Source organism: Strix aluco, chromosome 13 (genome assembly GCF_031877795.1).
Source record: "Strix aluco isolate bStrAlu1 chromosome 13, bStrAlu1.hap1, whole genome shotgun sequence".
Lineage (NCBI taxonomy): Eukaryota > Metazoa > Chordata > Aves > Strigiformes > Strigidae > Strix > Strix aluco.
Window position 1 is genome coordinate 21,606,182 of NC_133943.1, and position 16,941 is coordinate 21,623,122.

The 16,941-nt window shown below is 48.4% G+C and overlaps 1 protein-coding gene across 5 annotated transcripts in view; it reads right to left on the reverse strand.

Annotated features, from left to right (window-relative positions):
• Positions 1-16,941, reverse strand: part of NRG2 (neuregulin 2) — a 171,689-nt gene that overhangs the window by 51,136 nt on the left and 103,612 nt on the right. For all 5 annotated transcript variants that reach the window (XM_074839009.1, XM_074839010.1, XM_074839008.1 and 2 more), the window contains exons 2-3: positions 12,150-12,321; positions 68-186 (exon numbers count right to left, since the gene is read on the reverse strand). In XM_074839009.1, coding sequence (XP_074695110.1) covers positions 68-186; positions 12,150-12,321 — 291 coding nt within the window. The remainder of the gene's footprint in view (positions 1-67; positions 187-12,149; positions 12,322-16,941) is intronic.

Here is a 16,941-nt window from a genome sequence, read left to right on the forward strand (position 1 = left end):
TGCAGAAACTCCTGCTTTCTGCATGAATGGTAGACAGCTCAAGACATTTGCTATCTTCTTCACTTACCACTTTTCACATTCAGGCTGCCTTTTGCGGTGTCTTTCCCTAAAACGTTCTCCGCTTCGCAGCTGTACTCCCCAGCATCTTCCAGCTTCACCTTGTTGAACTGCAGTCTGGAAATCTTTCTGTTGAAAAGTACAGCAGACATTTCTTACTCAATTGCTAACCATCCTCATGAATTGATAACCATTCCTGGCCCTGGTGCGCTGCCTGCTCTGCCACCCCTTCTTGAGAGGATGGGCTGCCTGACCTCACAAGCTGAATAGGCACTCAAGCCTGGTCAGGATTCAGATGAGACCCTTTCCAGTAATCACATCCACCATGATTTCCTAACTGAGCATCTCCCTCTGAACCCACTGCTCTTAGCATGTTGCCATGGTTTGGTCTGAAACGTCCTCTCATTTGCACAGAAAGTCTTGCGAGGGGTTGAGCCCAAGAGTCCCAGCATCACAGCACACAGGCTTTCTGCACGGGAGAAAAGCTACTTTACTGATGGACAGCAGGATCTGCCTGTGAGACGGGGCTGTGGAGATGAGACACATGTTCTGCACCTTCCTCAGCAAGGAGGCTGAGCAGTCCGGTGCCTCACCGGCTGTGTTCAGCAGTGCCACACACTCAAATGCAAACACCCAGGGGGTCAAGGGGGATTCATCCCTTTCCAGCCAGCAAATCAAAACCTTGTGTTTTGACCTAGACAGCTAGCTTGTAACTTTATCTGGGCCAACAAATAGGGCAAGCACTTCATCTCCCCCAAATACACACACTCCAAAGTACCACAGACATGTGGGGCTGAACTGCACACAATCATCTCATCAGCCAGAAGTGCCCAGAAAGAGCAGGAGATGATGTGCCCCTGTCAACTACCAACCTGTGCTGCGTGCCCCATGGGAGAGGGAGCAGCTCTGCGGCAGAGCTCTGCAGCCCTATGGGGAAGACAAGCATCACCTTTCCCACTGGCTGTGACTGATGTCTCATTCCTTGGGATGTCTCTCTGACTAATAGGTAAAACCTTTTGTGTCTAGTTTAACAGAGATCTACAGGAGCCTTCAACACACACTGAGTACCACTCATGAGACCACCGTGGGATTCCTACATTAAGCCCTCTATTTTACTACATTTCCTTCCATTTTAGCCATCTTCTCAAAAAACACTCTGTGTACTCTTCTTGTGAGAACACCCCTCTGCTTTCTACCCCAAGCTTTTATCTCAGGTCTGTGTCATACAGTCGCTTTATTTAGAGGACTGGAAACACTGCCAGCTTTAGACAGAGGTCCCAGTGGCCTATGTCGCCGAAGGCAAACAAAATTCCTTTTATGTGGAAAATAATCATTAGCTTTGGACATATTTGCAATGTTACATGTGTCATCCGAGAAGGACTTTTCTTTGGGCTGTGCAAATCATCGTCCATAGGAAGTCCTTCACAGAAGTGCACTGGCATCTTTTTAACACCCTGACATGCTGTTCTACTGGGAGGCACAACGCAAGGACACAGCATGAACATCTCACTAGTTATATTAGTAAATTAAAAGCACTTGGAGACAACTTGGTACGGCTCCCGGGATACTGGCGCTGCCCTGTTTTACAGGATGCGGTCAAGTGTTCAATTGCGCGAATTTAGGCCCCATGTGGAGCAATTTTTAAATGAATGTTGACAGTATGCAAAGATCTCTTGAATCCCTCTAATCCCAGGTCTCCCCTAAACCACTGTGCAAAGCCAGTTATTTGGGCCAACGTGTTCCAACATGGGTGCCTAAACAAGCAGGCCGATTCAGAGGGGTGCAAAGCTGCTCTGACTCCCAGTGCTGTACACTTCTCTGAATTTTCTCAAGTCTCTTAGAACAGCCCGTGACAGTCCTGGACATTGTGGTCCTCGCTGCTGTGATGTCTTAGGAGTCAAGCAGCGTCCAAGAGACAGCAAAGCATTTAAGGGCCTCCAGGTCCTTTTGTTGCCTGATGGCAGTTGGGTTCTGCATCTTGCTGGGGAGTTACGATGGGTGCCTGATGAAGAGGGTTGGCTTCGTTGGGCTGTAGTGCCCAGTCCAGGACCACGTTCTACTCCCTTCACAGAGGCAAAGGGGCGAGGTGGGCTCCTGGTACTTCTGCATGCAACTCCAAGTAGTCTGCCCCCAGCAGAGCCCAGCCATGGCTTTCTCTCAGCTGTCTCAACCCTCATTGACAGAATACACCATTTGTTTCATAAACCACCCCTATGACAGGCTTGTAGCTATTGCTGCAACGCACAGCAAAAAGGCAGGCAGCACGTGTTGAAAGCAGCTTGGAAGAGCAAGGCTCTAACTTAAAGTCCTGTAGAAAACACCGCCCTCACACACCAGCGTGCTGAGGCTATCTGCCAGCGCAGAGCCGAAAGCCTTAACAAACCCACTGCCTTCAGCTGCCAGAGGACAGATATTCTAATGATAATTGGCTGTATTGCAATCTCATATGCACAACACATTTCATTGTGTGTAGTAACTGAAAAAAATCCACTACAGCATTAGAATATCACCTGTGATGTGATCTTTTACAGATAAAGGGTTCTAAGTCCCAAAGATACAAATTAGTAAGTTTCTAGTGACACAAAAGGCTAACGAAAGGGGGCACGTTTGCCAGATTCATCTCCAAGAACAAGATGAGAGACATTTGGTCTTTTACCTGGAACTGGAGAGGAATGTGAGTAGAATAAAAAGCAATGTTGGCATTTATAGCATATTAGCATCAAGGTGAAACCAGAGGATTATTTTGTTTTAATGCACAAGACTGTTGTACTGTCAGAAAGAGCTAATTTTTGTTTTCCATCACAGTTTGTTGAAATTCTTCTGGATTGTAAGATCCCCTTGAAAAATCAAGAGCTTTTTCTTGCTTTTCATACCCCAGACCAATGGTGTAGCTACTCTTGGTCTCCACACTGTGCTGTATTATATTAGGTAACAGACTTGGGGGAGAGAGATGAAGGGTACAGACAAGGATCAGTTTGACTGTGGAGCATAACCACAGTAAAGAGAATTTCCCTATTCCAGGAAGCACTGAAAGAGCCAGAAAGATACCTTGTTTCACAGTATTAGTCATGCACCTTTTGATTCACATGGATAATGCCTGTGCACTAGAAGAACTGAACTGAAGGATGTAAAGGAGACTAGAGCTTGCTTGATCTGTGTGTGGCAAAGACAAAGATGACCAGTCTGCATCTGTTCTATTTTACTGTCTCCGAGTGCTACTGGATTAACTCAAAACTGCCTAGGAAATTGGTTTTTCAAGTTTGTGTTCTTCCTCCTGCTGCCCCTGAAGGCAGGTACTTTGTTGAGGTCTGAGGCGTGTTTTTACAGAAATACCAACTAGTAGCACACAAGGAATTACGTTGTGCACAGGAGTTTTGTATCAAGTCCCCTTCTGCCCTTCTGGGCAGCATGTCCCTTGGGGACGCCAGCCCCTGGGAAAGCCCTCCTGTGTTGGTTCACAAGGGTGCCTTGCTGCCAGACGATGCCATTCTTCTGGAGGAAGGCGCTGCCCTGGGCTGTTTGTTCAGTGAAAGGGCCAGGGTCACTGACAGATCCCATCATTTCACTGCAGTGCAACTCTGTTGACACTTCTTTACCCCAGGGGAAAATCTGCCTCATTGTCTTTTCTGACCCTCAGCACATATGACTTAGCCACGTACTAATTATCTCCTGTAGTGCTAGTGGAGGAATAAACCATGGGGAATATGTTGTCTGCAAGCTCTGGGGGACAGGATTCACAAGGAGACCTTCAGCCTGGCCAGAAGAAGATCCCCCAACATACCTTTCTGGCCAAGAGAAAAAGAGTCCCCCAAAAGGCACTTTGGAGCGATGAGTAAATCACCCTCTGCGGTACCAGACTACAATAGGAAATAGGGAGATCAGCCCTTGGTTGGGACCTACACAAAGATCCTGGCAAATTCTGGCTGGGAAGGCTGGGCTCCTCTGTTGTAATTCAGACATCTCAGAGTTAGACATCTAAATGTGAGCTTGAGCCCGGAGGCCTCCAGTATAGTCAGAGGAAAAGAAACAGGCAATTCATCTCAGCCAAGGAGGAACTTTTCATGACAGGAGTCATGCTCCCACCAGCACTTTGGTCAAGCTTGAATCATTTTTCCCCTCTTACCTACTGCCAAGTGGAAATAGGACCATCTTCCCAGGTCATCTCCTCGCAAAGCCATTCATCTCAGAGCATGTGAGCAGGAGAGCAGCTCAGAGTTCCCTATGGGAGTTTAGCCTCTTCTGCGTCGTTCAGGACAAAAATAGCTCTAGGATTACTACTGGTGTAGTATTTTATTAGCCTTCTAAAAATAGGGTGTCTGACACATAAGTAATAAAGAAGTCAGTGAATTAGCTGATGAAGAGAATTTGAAGACTACAGTATATGTGGCCCCTAAATTGTCAGCGAAGAACACCGCACATAGTAAACATACCTGAGCTCCTAGGAAAAGGAACTTCCCGAACATGACCCTTGCAAAGGACACACCGAACACATTGCTGTGGTTACCTATTAACTCCATTCCTCTCTATTTGCACAGAGCCGGTGGCAGGAAGCACACCGATACCGCAGAGAGCAGCAACACCAGCAATTGCTGTAACGTGTACTGCTTACACTCCTGCCAAAGGTTTAATTGATGCCTCTGTGCTGTCCTGGCATTCTGCACAGTGGTGCATTTGCCCTGAGAGAGCAGGTTAATGATTGGCAAGAAGATTCAGAATATCCAATTCTTCAGCTTACAGTCAAGAAGCGTTGTCCAGCAACCATCAAACATCAGGCAGCCCCACGGGTTGGAGCAGGAGCTCCCAGTGCCCTGGCCTCAAGGAACACATTCATCTTCCCCAGCACACAGTGGGATAAAATCAGGTAGAAGAGATCACTGCAGTGTGAAGCAGAGTGGGGACAGCCACAGCAAAGCACCTCTGTCGAGCAGGGCAGAAGTGGCAGCCAGGAGCATCCTGTCCCCTGCACAGCCAGATGGAAACCACCCTTATCTTCCCTGCGCTTCAGTTACAGAGCACCACGACAGAGCTGGGCAAGCCGGCTGTGCCTTGTGGTGCTTGGGAAAAACAAGTGGCCCTATGCTGGCTGCTACAGACTCTGGGGCATGATCTGGCTAGCTCAGGATTAGCTACAGAAACAGCAAATGAGAAAAGGATAAAAAATGCCCTCAAGCAAAGCAATCAAATAAGAGGGGGAAGGACCAGAAGGTTTGGACTTTTCAGCTCAGTCAGCATCCCTTCTGCAGTGGGTGAAGTCCTCCTTCCTCCTCCCATCACAGGATCATCTGCCCCACTCAGTGTTTGACCTGCTGGGACTGTGGGAGAGGCAGGCGTGGGAGACAGCTAATGTCCTTGCGGGTGCCCAGGATAGGACCGACCATCCCCTGACCCACTCTTCCTGCTCTCTCCTACCCCTGTCCCCCGACATTAAAGTGCTGTTCTAACCTGAAAAGCAGATTTGCCCCTTCTCTGCTCAGCAGTGCTGTTGTCTCTCTGTGCCCAGGCTTGGGACAGGCTGACTTTAAAAGGAAGACTCGACCAGTCCTCACTCTGCAGAGCTGACACTGACACTGGTCTGAGTGAGAGCTGGAGTCCCTTCTGGGTCACGCAGTGTCAACAAAAGGGGAAAAGATCGATAAGTATGCTCCAAAGAGCAGGGTCACTTGTGCAACCCCCTTCCATCCTCCAATTTGGCCTGGGGACACATCACTGAATTGCCACAGTTGTTCCCGCAATGGGAAGAGGTGTAAGGCAACAGAGGCAGCGTAACGCAACCACACACCAGTCCCTGGAGTGGACTTTGCGGCCACTCCGTTGAGAGGCAAACTCCTGTGTGCTGCTGCTCCTTGTGCCAGGCAAGTCTGTGGCAGCTGCTGGGGCGTGAAATCAATAAATACGTAAAAGCTGAGTTTTGGGTTAAGGCTGATGCACAGACCTGATGTCAGGGCAGGGTCTCCTGTACTACTTGTCCTGGAATTCAAGGCAATTGATCCATCCCATGAATGTTTCCTCCAACCCCAATGCCAGGATTTGAACTTCTTTGAGAAAATGTAGATCCTGGAGTAGTACTGAGGCCAGCTCAGAGCAGGTTCTTTCCATGCTTACTGTGCTATCTCACAGGAGCACGCTAGCAGCCTCCCAAGAGCCAGGAACCTCCCAGCACCAAATGTGGAACAGATACCTCCCTGTCCCAAAGAGCATAAGACCTCAATACAGAGATGAGACACCCCTGGTAGGTGTGCAGCCAGGACACTGTGCAGAGGTCTCACTATCTCAGCAACCAAACCACAAGCTCATTTTGTAGCGGGGAGGGAAAGAGAGGATCAGTGCTGCTGCAAAGGCGGCACAGAGGTCCTAGTTTGGAATTGGATCACATATTAGATGGAGGCTGATAGGTTGGGCAAATCAGAGGCAGGACCAAAACTTCAGGGATCGCTAGAAGCGGGAAGGAAGGCCTGAGAAGGCCTTTAAAGCAAAGCCAATTAGTTTTAAAGAATCAGGGGAGGAGGAGAGGGAGGTGCCATACAAAAAGCAGTTGTCTGGCGGGGGAGCCCTGTGCAGAGCACAGGAATTCAGATGAGCAGAGCCACGCTGCAAATACTCAGATCAGGAAAAAGCATTTGTGGGAACAGAGGTCATGGGAAAGGGATGGCACCTTCAGATGGACAGAGAACTACCCCTCCAAAACCTCTACAAAACATAACACCGCGGTGGCGCACAGGTTTGTGCAAGAGATTCAGTTACAGTTTTGGGGCTCCTTTCTGTTTGGAGTCTTTGGGATGCATGTCATTCTTTTCTTCCTAAGCCATTTTTCTGCACCTGGTATGTGTCACAGATACTCAACGGTGCCTGATCCATGAAGTATAAGGGGGACCTGGCAAATTCATGCCTGTGGGTATATAATGTGCTGTCCCAGATTAACTGCCTGCAGCCTCAGCCCTCACCCCAGCCCTCCTTCCCCAAGGCAAAGCATTTGAACTTAAACTGGATGAATGGGATTTCAGCTCATGTCTCAATGAGTGCTTCAACCTAATGTGTGACATTTTGCAACTGAAGCGGGCTAAGGTCTGTAGGGAGATTTTTTTTTTAAAGCAGCCACCATCACTGGAAAAACCATACAAAATTTCAGGCACATAAAGCTCCTTCCACCTCTAAGTCTGCACACACCATTAGTTGAAGCAGCCCAGCATCTGACTATAACTTGTTAGCCACTGTAACTCAGTCAAGTTTGATTAAATGCCCATTCCCTGAACGTCTTAGGAGCCCCAACTTGCAAAGTTTGTGGATTGTTCTAGCTCAAGACCCAACTGCTTCTCCTTTCAGTTCTCAAATTCCCTGGTTCAGTCCCAGGTGCATTGGCCAAGATGATGTCCATCATCTCCTTTAAAACAACAAACAGACAAACAAAGGAGATGCTCTCCTTCACACCCCCCTCCAATAAAGTGCCTTCAGCAGCTAAAACCAAATCCCAAATATCGGAGACTTATAATGACATCGTGAGAGTTAGCAAGGCAGAAGCTCCCCTGGTGATTATAACAACACCGGTGCTTGAGAAGAGTCTTTGCTTCAAGGCATCTGGAATTGCTCTTGCAAGATCCATTGTCAAATGAGCTTTTTCCTTTGTTTAAAAATGTCAGCCTGAAGACCCCTGCCAGAGTGGTGGTATAGCCTGCTTGGGTTCACTCTGGCTCCCACAAGGCTTCAACAAGTTCTCTTTGCCCCTCCTTGTCTCCAGGCTTAATTAGGAAATCATTTATCTTTATTGGCATTCTCTTTCCCCTGCTGCTTTGGCATTATTTTTTTTTTGCCTTCATTCCAGAGCAGTGAGCTGTACAGGGAAGACCACAGCCCCATTCATTGTGGGTGGGGAATAATCTACAGCAGGGAGCTCTACAAGGAAGACCCCAGCAATGAATCTGCCCCAACCAGCATTGCCTGAGGGACTACTGTACAGAAACAGGAGAGGAGGGTATCCCTTGGCTCCACTTACAGGCTAACAATAGGGATTCCTGGTGATACTGAAAGTAGGACACTACTCCCAAGGGATGTCATATGGTCAGCCTGTCCCAAACTGAACTGCCAACCCTCTCCAATCTAACGATACGCCTACTTCATCACCCCAGCAATCTCCCTTGGTAAAAGAGCACACAAAGAGAAGAGGCTGTAAGGACAGCCACAGCTAGGAGACTACCAGGCTCCTGGATTTCTTCTGACTCCAGCTGAAGATCTACATGTGTCAGGGCTGAGCCCCGAGCACATCCTGAAGTGGGGTAGGTTCTCTACACCTCCACAAACAGAAACTCCCTTGGCTTTCTCCACAATTGGCATTTGACCATTTACCAGGACAGTCAGAGAGTCAAAACTGAGCCTTAACTTCTTGGGAGCTAGCAGCTTCAATCAGATCTCAAGACACACTCAGCAGAAAACAGTATTGCTTTGGCAGCTCAGAGCGGGAGCCACTCACTATGCTGTACCTCCACAACTGCATGCAATTCTTTCTGGGTCATTTCTCTAGGTTCCCCATCAACTGTGTTTTAATTTGAGCCAGAGATAAAATTCCAGCCAATAATTTCTTCCACCTTAAAGAGAAGTTTCCTCTTCGTGCAAGCCAGGCTTGCCCCAGCCTGTTACTCATTACAGATGGAACATGCAGTTCAGAAAGGAGGAATCAGAATTGTTCCCCTCCCTCCAGAAAATATCCATTGAAAATACCCGACTCCTTTGCCTGATGGCACCAGAAGTTTTGGCGGTAAATTTGAAAAACAGGAGGGAAGATGATTGATGGAAAAGCTGAAGAGCTGGCCTACAGTTAACTGCTCCTCTCCTCCTTACAACATATGCTTCCCCTATTTTCAGAGAGATCTCCTACTCTAAGAAGGCCAGTGGGATCAGATGAAAACTTGATCACAAAAAAAGGGCTTCAGTCATGCTTTCTAGTTAGAGATCTCAAGGCTCTTTTAACACACAGAGAGGAAAGCTAGGCACAGAGTGGCACAGGAATGAGTCACAGAGGGCAACCATGTTCTTCTTGTCTCCCGTCCTAATCCTCTGCATGTTGTCCAAGGACCACAGCGTTCCAGGCAAAGAGTCTGACACAGAGCTGTGCCCAGCTCTGCTGGGGACTCACAGGGCCAAGGGAAACACCATGGACAACACCTCCACATCCTGGCAAGGCTCATTTTGCCTCACTCCAGCAGACAACTCTATTAGGTCTTTGGATCAAACTTTTAAAGAAGTGATCCTGTGCACCTGGCCAGATGCTGCATAGTCTGTGAAGCTTTTTGCCTTGTGTACTTCCTCTATGAAAGTCCCTCCCGAGTGTTCTATTTCTAGCCCTCTGAAAACCCCACTGTACTCTGAACTGAAAGGAAGACCTGAGGATTATCTGGAGACCAGTGTTATCTCTAAGTGGAGCCAGATGTATAAACCCCATTATTCTTGAATTAATCATCATAGAGTAAGACTTCCTTTCTGAGCTTTACAGTTTAGGATGCTTATCCTTCCCTGGAGTCCCCTCCTAACATGCTGGAAATAATGATGTACACCCATATCCCATGTGCAGTTTTGGATCCCTCTACTAAACTCAGCCCCACTACCTACTTAACGGAGATATGCAAAGTCATGAGGGCTCCCTCAATCCTCAGCATGCATGCACAGAGCAATTTTTAATGTTTATTGCATGCAGTCAAGATCAGGAGTCAATGCCAGTGAGCACTCTGCCCTTGAGGTGTTTTCAAGCACTAAGACCTAGGAAACGCAGTGGAGAGGAGAGTCTGAAAGCTGAGGATGCCAGATGGGGTGTGCACAGACCCAGCGGGATCTGCGTGGAGGAGCGTTCCTGCATTGCCGACTCCTCAACAAGGGGAAAACGGTCAACAAGGGGTTATCATCTCCAAGCTGTCCCAGCTCGACAGCTGCTTGAGTCTAGTCTCTGTAGTCAGGCCCCAGCCCCAGCCAGGTAACCTCTCCACTGAATGGCGTGTTTTAATGGCAGCAGGGAGCAGAAGCAGGGATGGGAGGCGATTCTGGGGGCAGAGCAGCTGGGGGTGCTTTGGGCTCACACCTTTGCTGGTGAGGGAGCTTCAGACACTGGAGGAGGCAGGTGCTCAGCTTTCTTTACAATGTTTATCCTTGGGCTTATTTTGCCATCAGGAAGCACTTCTAGCACGCACATGTCTTTGGCCTGTCACTGGCAGGCTGTGAGCCAACGTGTTGCCATGGAAACCGGTAAATGCAAAATTATTACTTGACAGCAGTGTCCTGAGAAAAGAGGATCAACCTTCTGCCATATGTTTATGTCCCTGGCCCAGAGAGTGCTTGCCCCCCCTGCGCCGCTGTGGGTGGGATGCCATCCTGTCACAGCTTCGTGCTGGACACAGGGTGCCAGGAGGCAAGGAAGAACTGTGATCTCTGGGAGCACAGCAGGGAAATGCTGCAAGAGGCACTTCTCACCATTGCCAGGATCCCTCCCCAGAGAGTTTTGCCGGGTGTTTGGTCTGGGGCTGATTGCTCTCTAGCTCTGAGGGAAATAGCTCCCCAACATCCCTGCAAGACCCCAGCACCAGGGAGCTCAGGGTCCCACAAGCTGCCTGCCCGCAGGGATGCAGCGTCCACAGGCAGGCTTCCCACGCCTGGCTGCAGTGCTTGGTGCAGACATTCCTCCAGGGCATCCCAGCTCCAGTACCCAGCAGTAAACAACTGCGGCCATGAGGCTGACAAGGGCCACAGAAATACTGAGGGCAACAGAGCAAAGAGGCAGGCAGTTCTGCCCCACCTCTGCTGCCTGCAAGCCCAGACAGCCCTTCCTGAGCAGACGGCTACGTACAAGCCTGTTATCCTGGATCTGCTGGTGTTTCTAGCCTAAGCCTCGCACTGACCACCTCTCTACCTCATCCAAAAAGAGCCATGAATCTTACAGTTATTACTGTAAGGAGGTCAACCATTTTGGGTGTGACTCTGAAATCAAAACCAAGAGAACTGAAATTAAATTAGAGCAATTGACAATGACCCATTCGAGCACTAACTGATTTTTCTGACTGATTTTTAGTGGCTTCTAATTTTAAACATTAATACTCTATCAAGTCCATAATGAGAAGAAGTGAGCTATTTTTCATACACACAGACATAACATATGTTAGCAAAGAATTAGTTTCGAATTTTCCAAGGGGTCAGGCAGTTGCAAGCTGATTTTGTTGCTGGTTAGGTCAGGATATATGAATGTAAGCATAGTTACGATTATGGAATAATTTTAAGATACATCATATGTAAATATTTGACCTAGAAAACCGTTAAAAAATCCATTTAAATCAATTTCCATTGAGAACCCTTTAGCTTAGTCACTGGGGCCTATTTCTCCTGGTGTTTTTGCAGTGCCTGAATGAGGCAGTCCCTAGGATGACACTCACTGAGAGCAGCTGCTCAAGACCTTTGCTGCGTGGGGAGTTTGGGGCAGCCACGATGGAGCTTGCCCTGGGTGCAGCGATGCAAGGTCTTGAGTGAGACAAGGCCTCAGTGGGTGACTATAGGCCCATACCAGATAGTATCGTGATGTGCTCTTTCATCCTTGCAGTTGCCTTAGATGCTTTTGAGTGCACCTAAATTTAGGGGAGAACAGAGCAATTCCTCCCACATTTACGCAGGCCTGCTGTTGGCTGGTGGGGCAACCGCTGAGTTTGGATAGCTTCTGCGTTCAAACACCGAATCACAAAGCAGGATTCACCCCTGGTAACCTGAGCTGCCTACAACCAGGCTACAGCTAATAGGGAAAGAGTTGTCTTCCCAGGTCACTGGACACCCATCTCAGATGATACCCAATGACACAGTTACCCAAGGAGAGCCCCATCTACAAACCCAGCATCTATCCTGTGCACTCCTTGCACCCCTCTCTCCACTACTCTCTGAGGAAACTGGGAATTTTGGTCACTCTCTCGGGCATGGTAAATGGACTGGGCATGGCCCTGTGACTCCAAGGAAGCATCGCAGTGTCGCTCAGCAGTGACTTGGAGAGCACAGCACCACTTCTAGCCAGACGGTCCCCCGGACCCAGACACTCAGCATTAGTGAGCAGAGGCAAAGCAGCCCCATTGCATACTTACTTCCCATTCCCATACTTGATCCGGATGTCTTTGCTCTTCTTCAGCTCTTTGCCATCTTTAAACCATTTGTAGGACGGCTGAGGGTTTCCAGCAGTCGCCTCACATTTCAGTGAAATCTTTTCACCGACATGAACGTTTGGGCTTTTCAGTTTCTTCAGTTTGGGAGGGACAGCTACAAAAAGAGAAACCAGACAATGTGAAACCTGCCTCTTTCAGAGGCTGCGCACAAGTGATGTGAGCCCACCAAGCCCCCTCCCGTGGGAAAAGCGTTTGCTGCCCCTGCTGCCGTGTGATGGCTGGAGAGGGGCTGCATGCCAGCTTGGCTACCCAGGTTCTACCAGCACACAGGTAGGGAAGGAGCACAGAGTCAGAAACATTCCCATGAGGAACAGAGGGAGCCCCTGGGTCTGGCTCGCTGTTTTCTCTGCTACACGTGGCCAGATTTGACTGCTCCATGGCTGTCCTTACTCATGTAGGCAGGACCTGCATGTCTTCTGCTAGCTTAGGGGTTTGCTGTGCTCTCCAGGCTCTCCCACCATGCCAGAGCCGCGGATGCAGGAGCTCAAGTTCTTTGGAGACTATTTTTCCCTGCATCCTGACATTGCTGCCGATGATTACCAACGCATACATGACCTCTGCCACTGCCAACAGGCATGCTGCCAGTCCCACAACCCCACCAACCACAGCCAGAGCATTTCGCTGCACAAGGAGCAGAGGCAGGTCACAGAGAGTGGTCCCCTGTCCCCCAGCAGTGTGTGCCATGGATGCTCTGTGCCTGCTGCTAAGATGGACGGTCATTCAGCTCGACAGCATCAGCAGCAGATCAACAGCCACTGAGAGGGGCTGCAATGAAAACCTGCACGTATAAAGGATGAAAGGGGAGGGACACCTATTCTTCATGTTGCAGTTAGAAAAATGAAAGAATAAAGCTATTTAAAATGGCCTTAGGACCTGCAGCATCAGGCTGGCCAGGACCTGCAGTGTCAGGATGGCCAGCAGCCTTTCCAGCCTGAAGCCTGGCTCTGCATGTGAGCTTTCATGGGTGTTTCAGAGAGGTGATTTTACCATGCACCTGGAACATGAGGCAGAGAGGGAGACACTTCTTATCAATCTCTGCCAGGCTTCATATTAAACCTGACAAGAAAGGATTAGCAGGCTTGCAATTTTTCTTTCAACTGACAGGTCTGCACTCTTCTAGCTCCCTTTTTCATTCTCAGCATTAACCTTAAAAAAAAAAATAGCAAGTTGCTGGTTTTGCCTTAAGAATGTTGGTAACAATGGTTTCCACTTGTCTAAGATGTGTTACAGATAAAGTATTTCCTCTGTCTAATATAAACAAATCATCTTCTAATTGCCTTGTGCATTCTGATCTTGCGATATGGAAGAGCAATCAAAGGAGGAGGAACTGGATGGGTTGCATTAGAGCAATCGCTGTTTTATAGATCTTCGCATGTCTCCATTCATTCTTCATGCCAAGCTAAGTTATCATAGGCCGGTTTTATTTAAAGACTGTTTTCACTGAAAGCGATCTTGCACAAAATAAAAAGCACAGCGATCATCAGGCATATGCTCGTGTGGTAGGTAGACTTTCATTTTGCTTTGTTTCATGTGCGGAGGGTATGAGAAGCAAAATTGTCCTTAATTGAAAAGATACAAACATGGACAGAAATGGAACAATTCAGGGTAACACAAATTGTCTGAGCAAAGCTCACACTGACTGAAATGCAAACCCAGCGATGTCTGCAAGTGTGAGAGGAGAGGTGCCTGGCAGCACACGGGTGGGTAACGCAGCAGGTCTGATCCCAAGCACACGGGACCTTATGCTGACTCCGAGCTGCACAGCTCCATGGGCACCAAGGCACAGAAGCAAACTTAAGATCCAGTAGTGCAAAGAAAGCATGTTTAGCACACCAAGGAAAAAAAATAATAAATCCCACCAACTATTCTTCCTGACTGATATTTTTGCACACTCAACCCTGCTGCAGGCTCCCTAGAAACCTGTGCCACAGGCAACAGGATGGGGAGGGCTGCACATGAGCTACTGGGGCAGGGACCACAGAAAAAACTTGGACAGCTGCAGGCAATTGCTTCAGGCTGCACACCAATGTCTTGCAGTGTTTCCCAGGTCACTGTGCTTTGGCACAGACAGAGAGACTTCTGAACAAGAACTGAGTTTTCCCCAAATTTCAGGAGCTCTGTGAAAATCCAAGGTGTCCTGGGTTTTGTGAAGCCAGTATTGCTGATCCTTGCCTGGAAATGGGTCACCCAGAAGAGCAGGAAGGCAATGAATGGAGAAGCGAGCTTGTCTCTTCTCAGAACACTGTGCACAGAGAGCCGGGAAGGTAAACAGGACCTTGCTTTTATAGGGGTCATTTTGGGGAATAGAGAAATAGACTCTGTCAAATATTTATTCTGTCTGAATGTGTGTTGGTTGGCTCCTGTTGTACACTGAGGTCACCCTGTACCATGTCAACAGTATACCTTAAATATTAAATATGCCTTAAATACTGGGAAGGTCCTGACCTTGGCATTGGTGCATCTATTATTTCCAGGCTTGTGGGCTGCACAATAATGAAGCAGGCAGCATGGCCTGGGAGAAAGATGTGTCAGCACTGTCCCTCTCCCCAGAAAATGCTGGCAAGAGCAGAGCAAAGCTCAGAAACCTGGTGATTGTTGAAGGAGAGGGCCAAGGACAAGCAAGAAACCTTCCAAGATCTCTATTCCTTGGTTCCTCCCCACCGACATGAATCACACCTCGTCCAAGCATATGCATTTCTTGCACCTTGTGCTCTTGGTCACCAGTGATAAATTACATGCCATTCCTAAAGAGGCAGGTCCAAAGAGACATATGCCATGCGTGGCAGAGATGGAGCTGACACTCACACAGGGCAGGGGCTCTACCTGCATCACACCCCTCCAGCAGAGTCCTGCCCAGAAAAAGGGAGGAGAACATGTTTCCTCCTCAGATTGCATGTTTTCTGCTGTCTTACTACAGGAGGGAACAGGACAGTACATTCAGCTCGCAAACCACACTTCATGGACTGTAATTCTCCAGTTGAATCAGACAGGCTAGTGAAAGGGGACTCCAATCCAGAAATATTTTGGACTGTGTCTGGGAAAAGCGCTGTGCACAAAGAAACAGAGCTGTGCTCCCTGACACCCAGCACATCTGGGCACCTTACTGCTACACTACAAGCGTGGCTTGTGTTTGGACAGCATCATGGGAAGAGCAGGCAGAGCCCCAGGCCTGGGGACACAGCACCCAGAGCCACGCACAGGCTGCACCAGTGGAAAGGGAAGCCCAGCCTTGGTCTCCTGGAAGAGCTGCTCTGGACTGGAAAGTCTCTCTTTATAATTCCTGCATCTCTGAGAAAAACACAGAAATCCTCATTTAGAGCCATTAACTGCTGGTAAGTCTGCTTAATGCCAGCCAAAGACCTTCCACTGTTTTTTATCCATATTGTTTAAACTGCAGCCCTTATTCCTAGCCTGAATTTCTCTAACTTTGGCTTCCAGCCAAGAGATCTCTCTGCCTTTCTCTGGTAAATTTGAATCCCATCTAGCAACCAGAAACCTCTCTCCTTTTTAGGTTCTTGTAAACTATGAATGAATCACCTTTCAACCTTCTCCAGCAGTAAACTAAAGTAGCTTGAGAGACCAAAGCAGCGCACAGAGTGCTAACACTGTAGTATGTCCAAGTTTTACATTTTGGTTCATTTTCAGCTTCAACATCAACCCATTTCCTATCTCTGTCCTGCCCAAATCACAGAGGTGCAGCTCAGAAAGTCATGTGCTTGGTTCAAACACACGTGAGGATTTTAAAAGTGCCCCCTTTCTTTAGTGCTCTGAACATTTTTGGTCACTTTTTCAAATACATTGGGAGAACAAAGTCACTAGCTTCATACATACCAAGATAACATACTATCCCTGGCAAACAGTCTCAGATGTATACCAAGCGGGATCCAGGTCCAATTTCCTCACGTTTCCACCAGCTCCCGGCTTCCCAGCCTCCTCCACACAGGTTACTGCTTCTCAGATGAGCCAGCACAGCTTTCGTCAGAGCCAAAACACCGAACCATGGCCACCCAAGTCACCCCGTCACCGTGGCGCAAGCTGAGCTGAAGCTGCCATTTCAGCTCCTCGCCATCCGAATCTCATGGCTCTGGTCTGCCAGCTTGTAGTCTCCTCCACAGCTAGTTCAGCCACACACACTGCTCAGCCACCGCTGCCGCTGGGTTCATGAAAATGGGGAGGAGGCTTTTGGCTGCGCTTGTCAGACTGAGGCTACAGGTAGCTTCAGGCAATCATTTAGGTCACCTTGCAATCCTGTCAACCCCTCCTCTATCCAAGTCTCCTCTCTACGGGCGTGAAGAACAACCAAACTCACAAAGCCTGAGGTATTGGACAGAAGAGGAAGCTGCGCTCCAGGCAATTTTCTAACAGACAACCACATCAAGAGTATGCTGTGCTGCAGAAGGGAAAGTTTAATTCTGCTAGAGCTGAGACCAACAATAAATACAGATTTTCTACAGGTTTTTGCTCACTCCAAGGTCAGATGAAACCCAAGCAACCATTAGATGCCAGCCTACACAAGTTGTGTAAGCCATAAGAATTAACCCTAAAATGTGCTGGGGCTGGGATCAACAAATGCACACAATTTCCTAACCTGTTTCAAGAATCATGTTTCACTAAGAGGCCTTTCTAGGAGAGTTTTGCCCTCTGACAGCAGTCCTGGCATCTACTGCCAAGTTACCACCTTCTCATGGAGAGGAGAGGGTTACAAAAGTCTAAA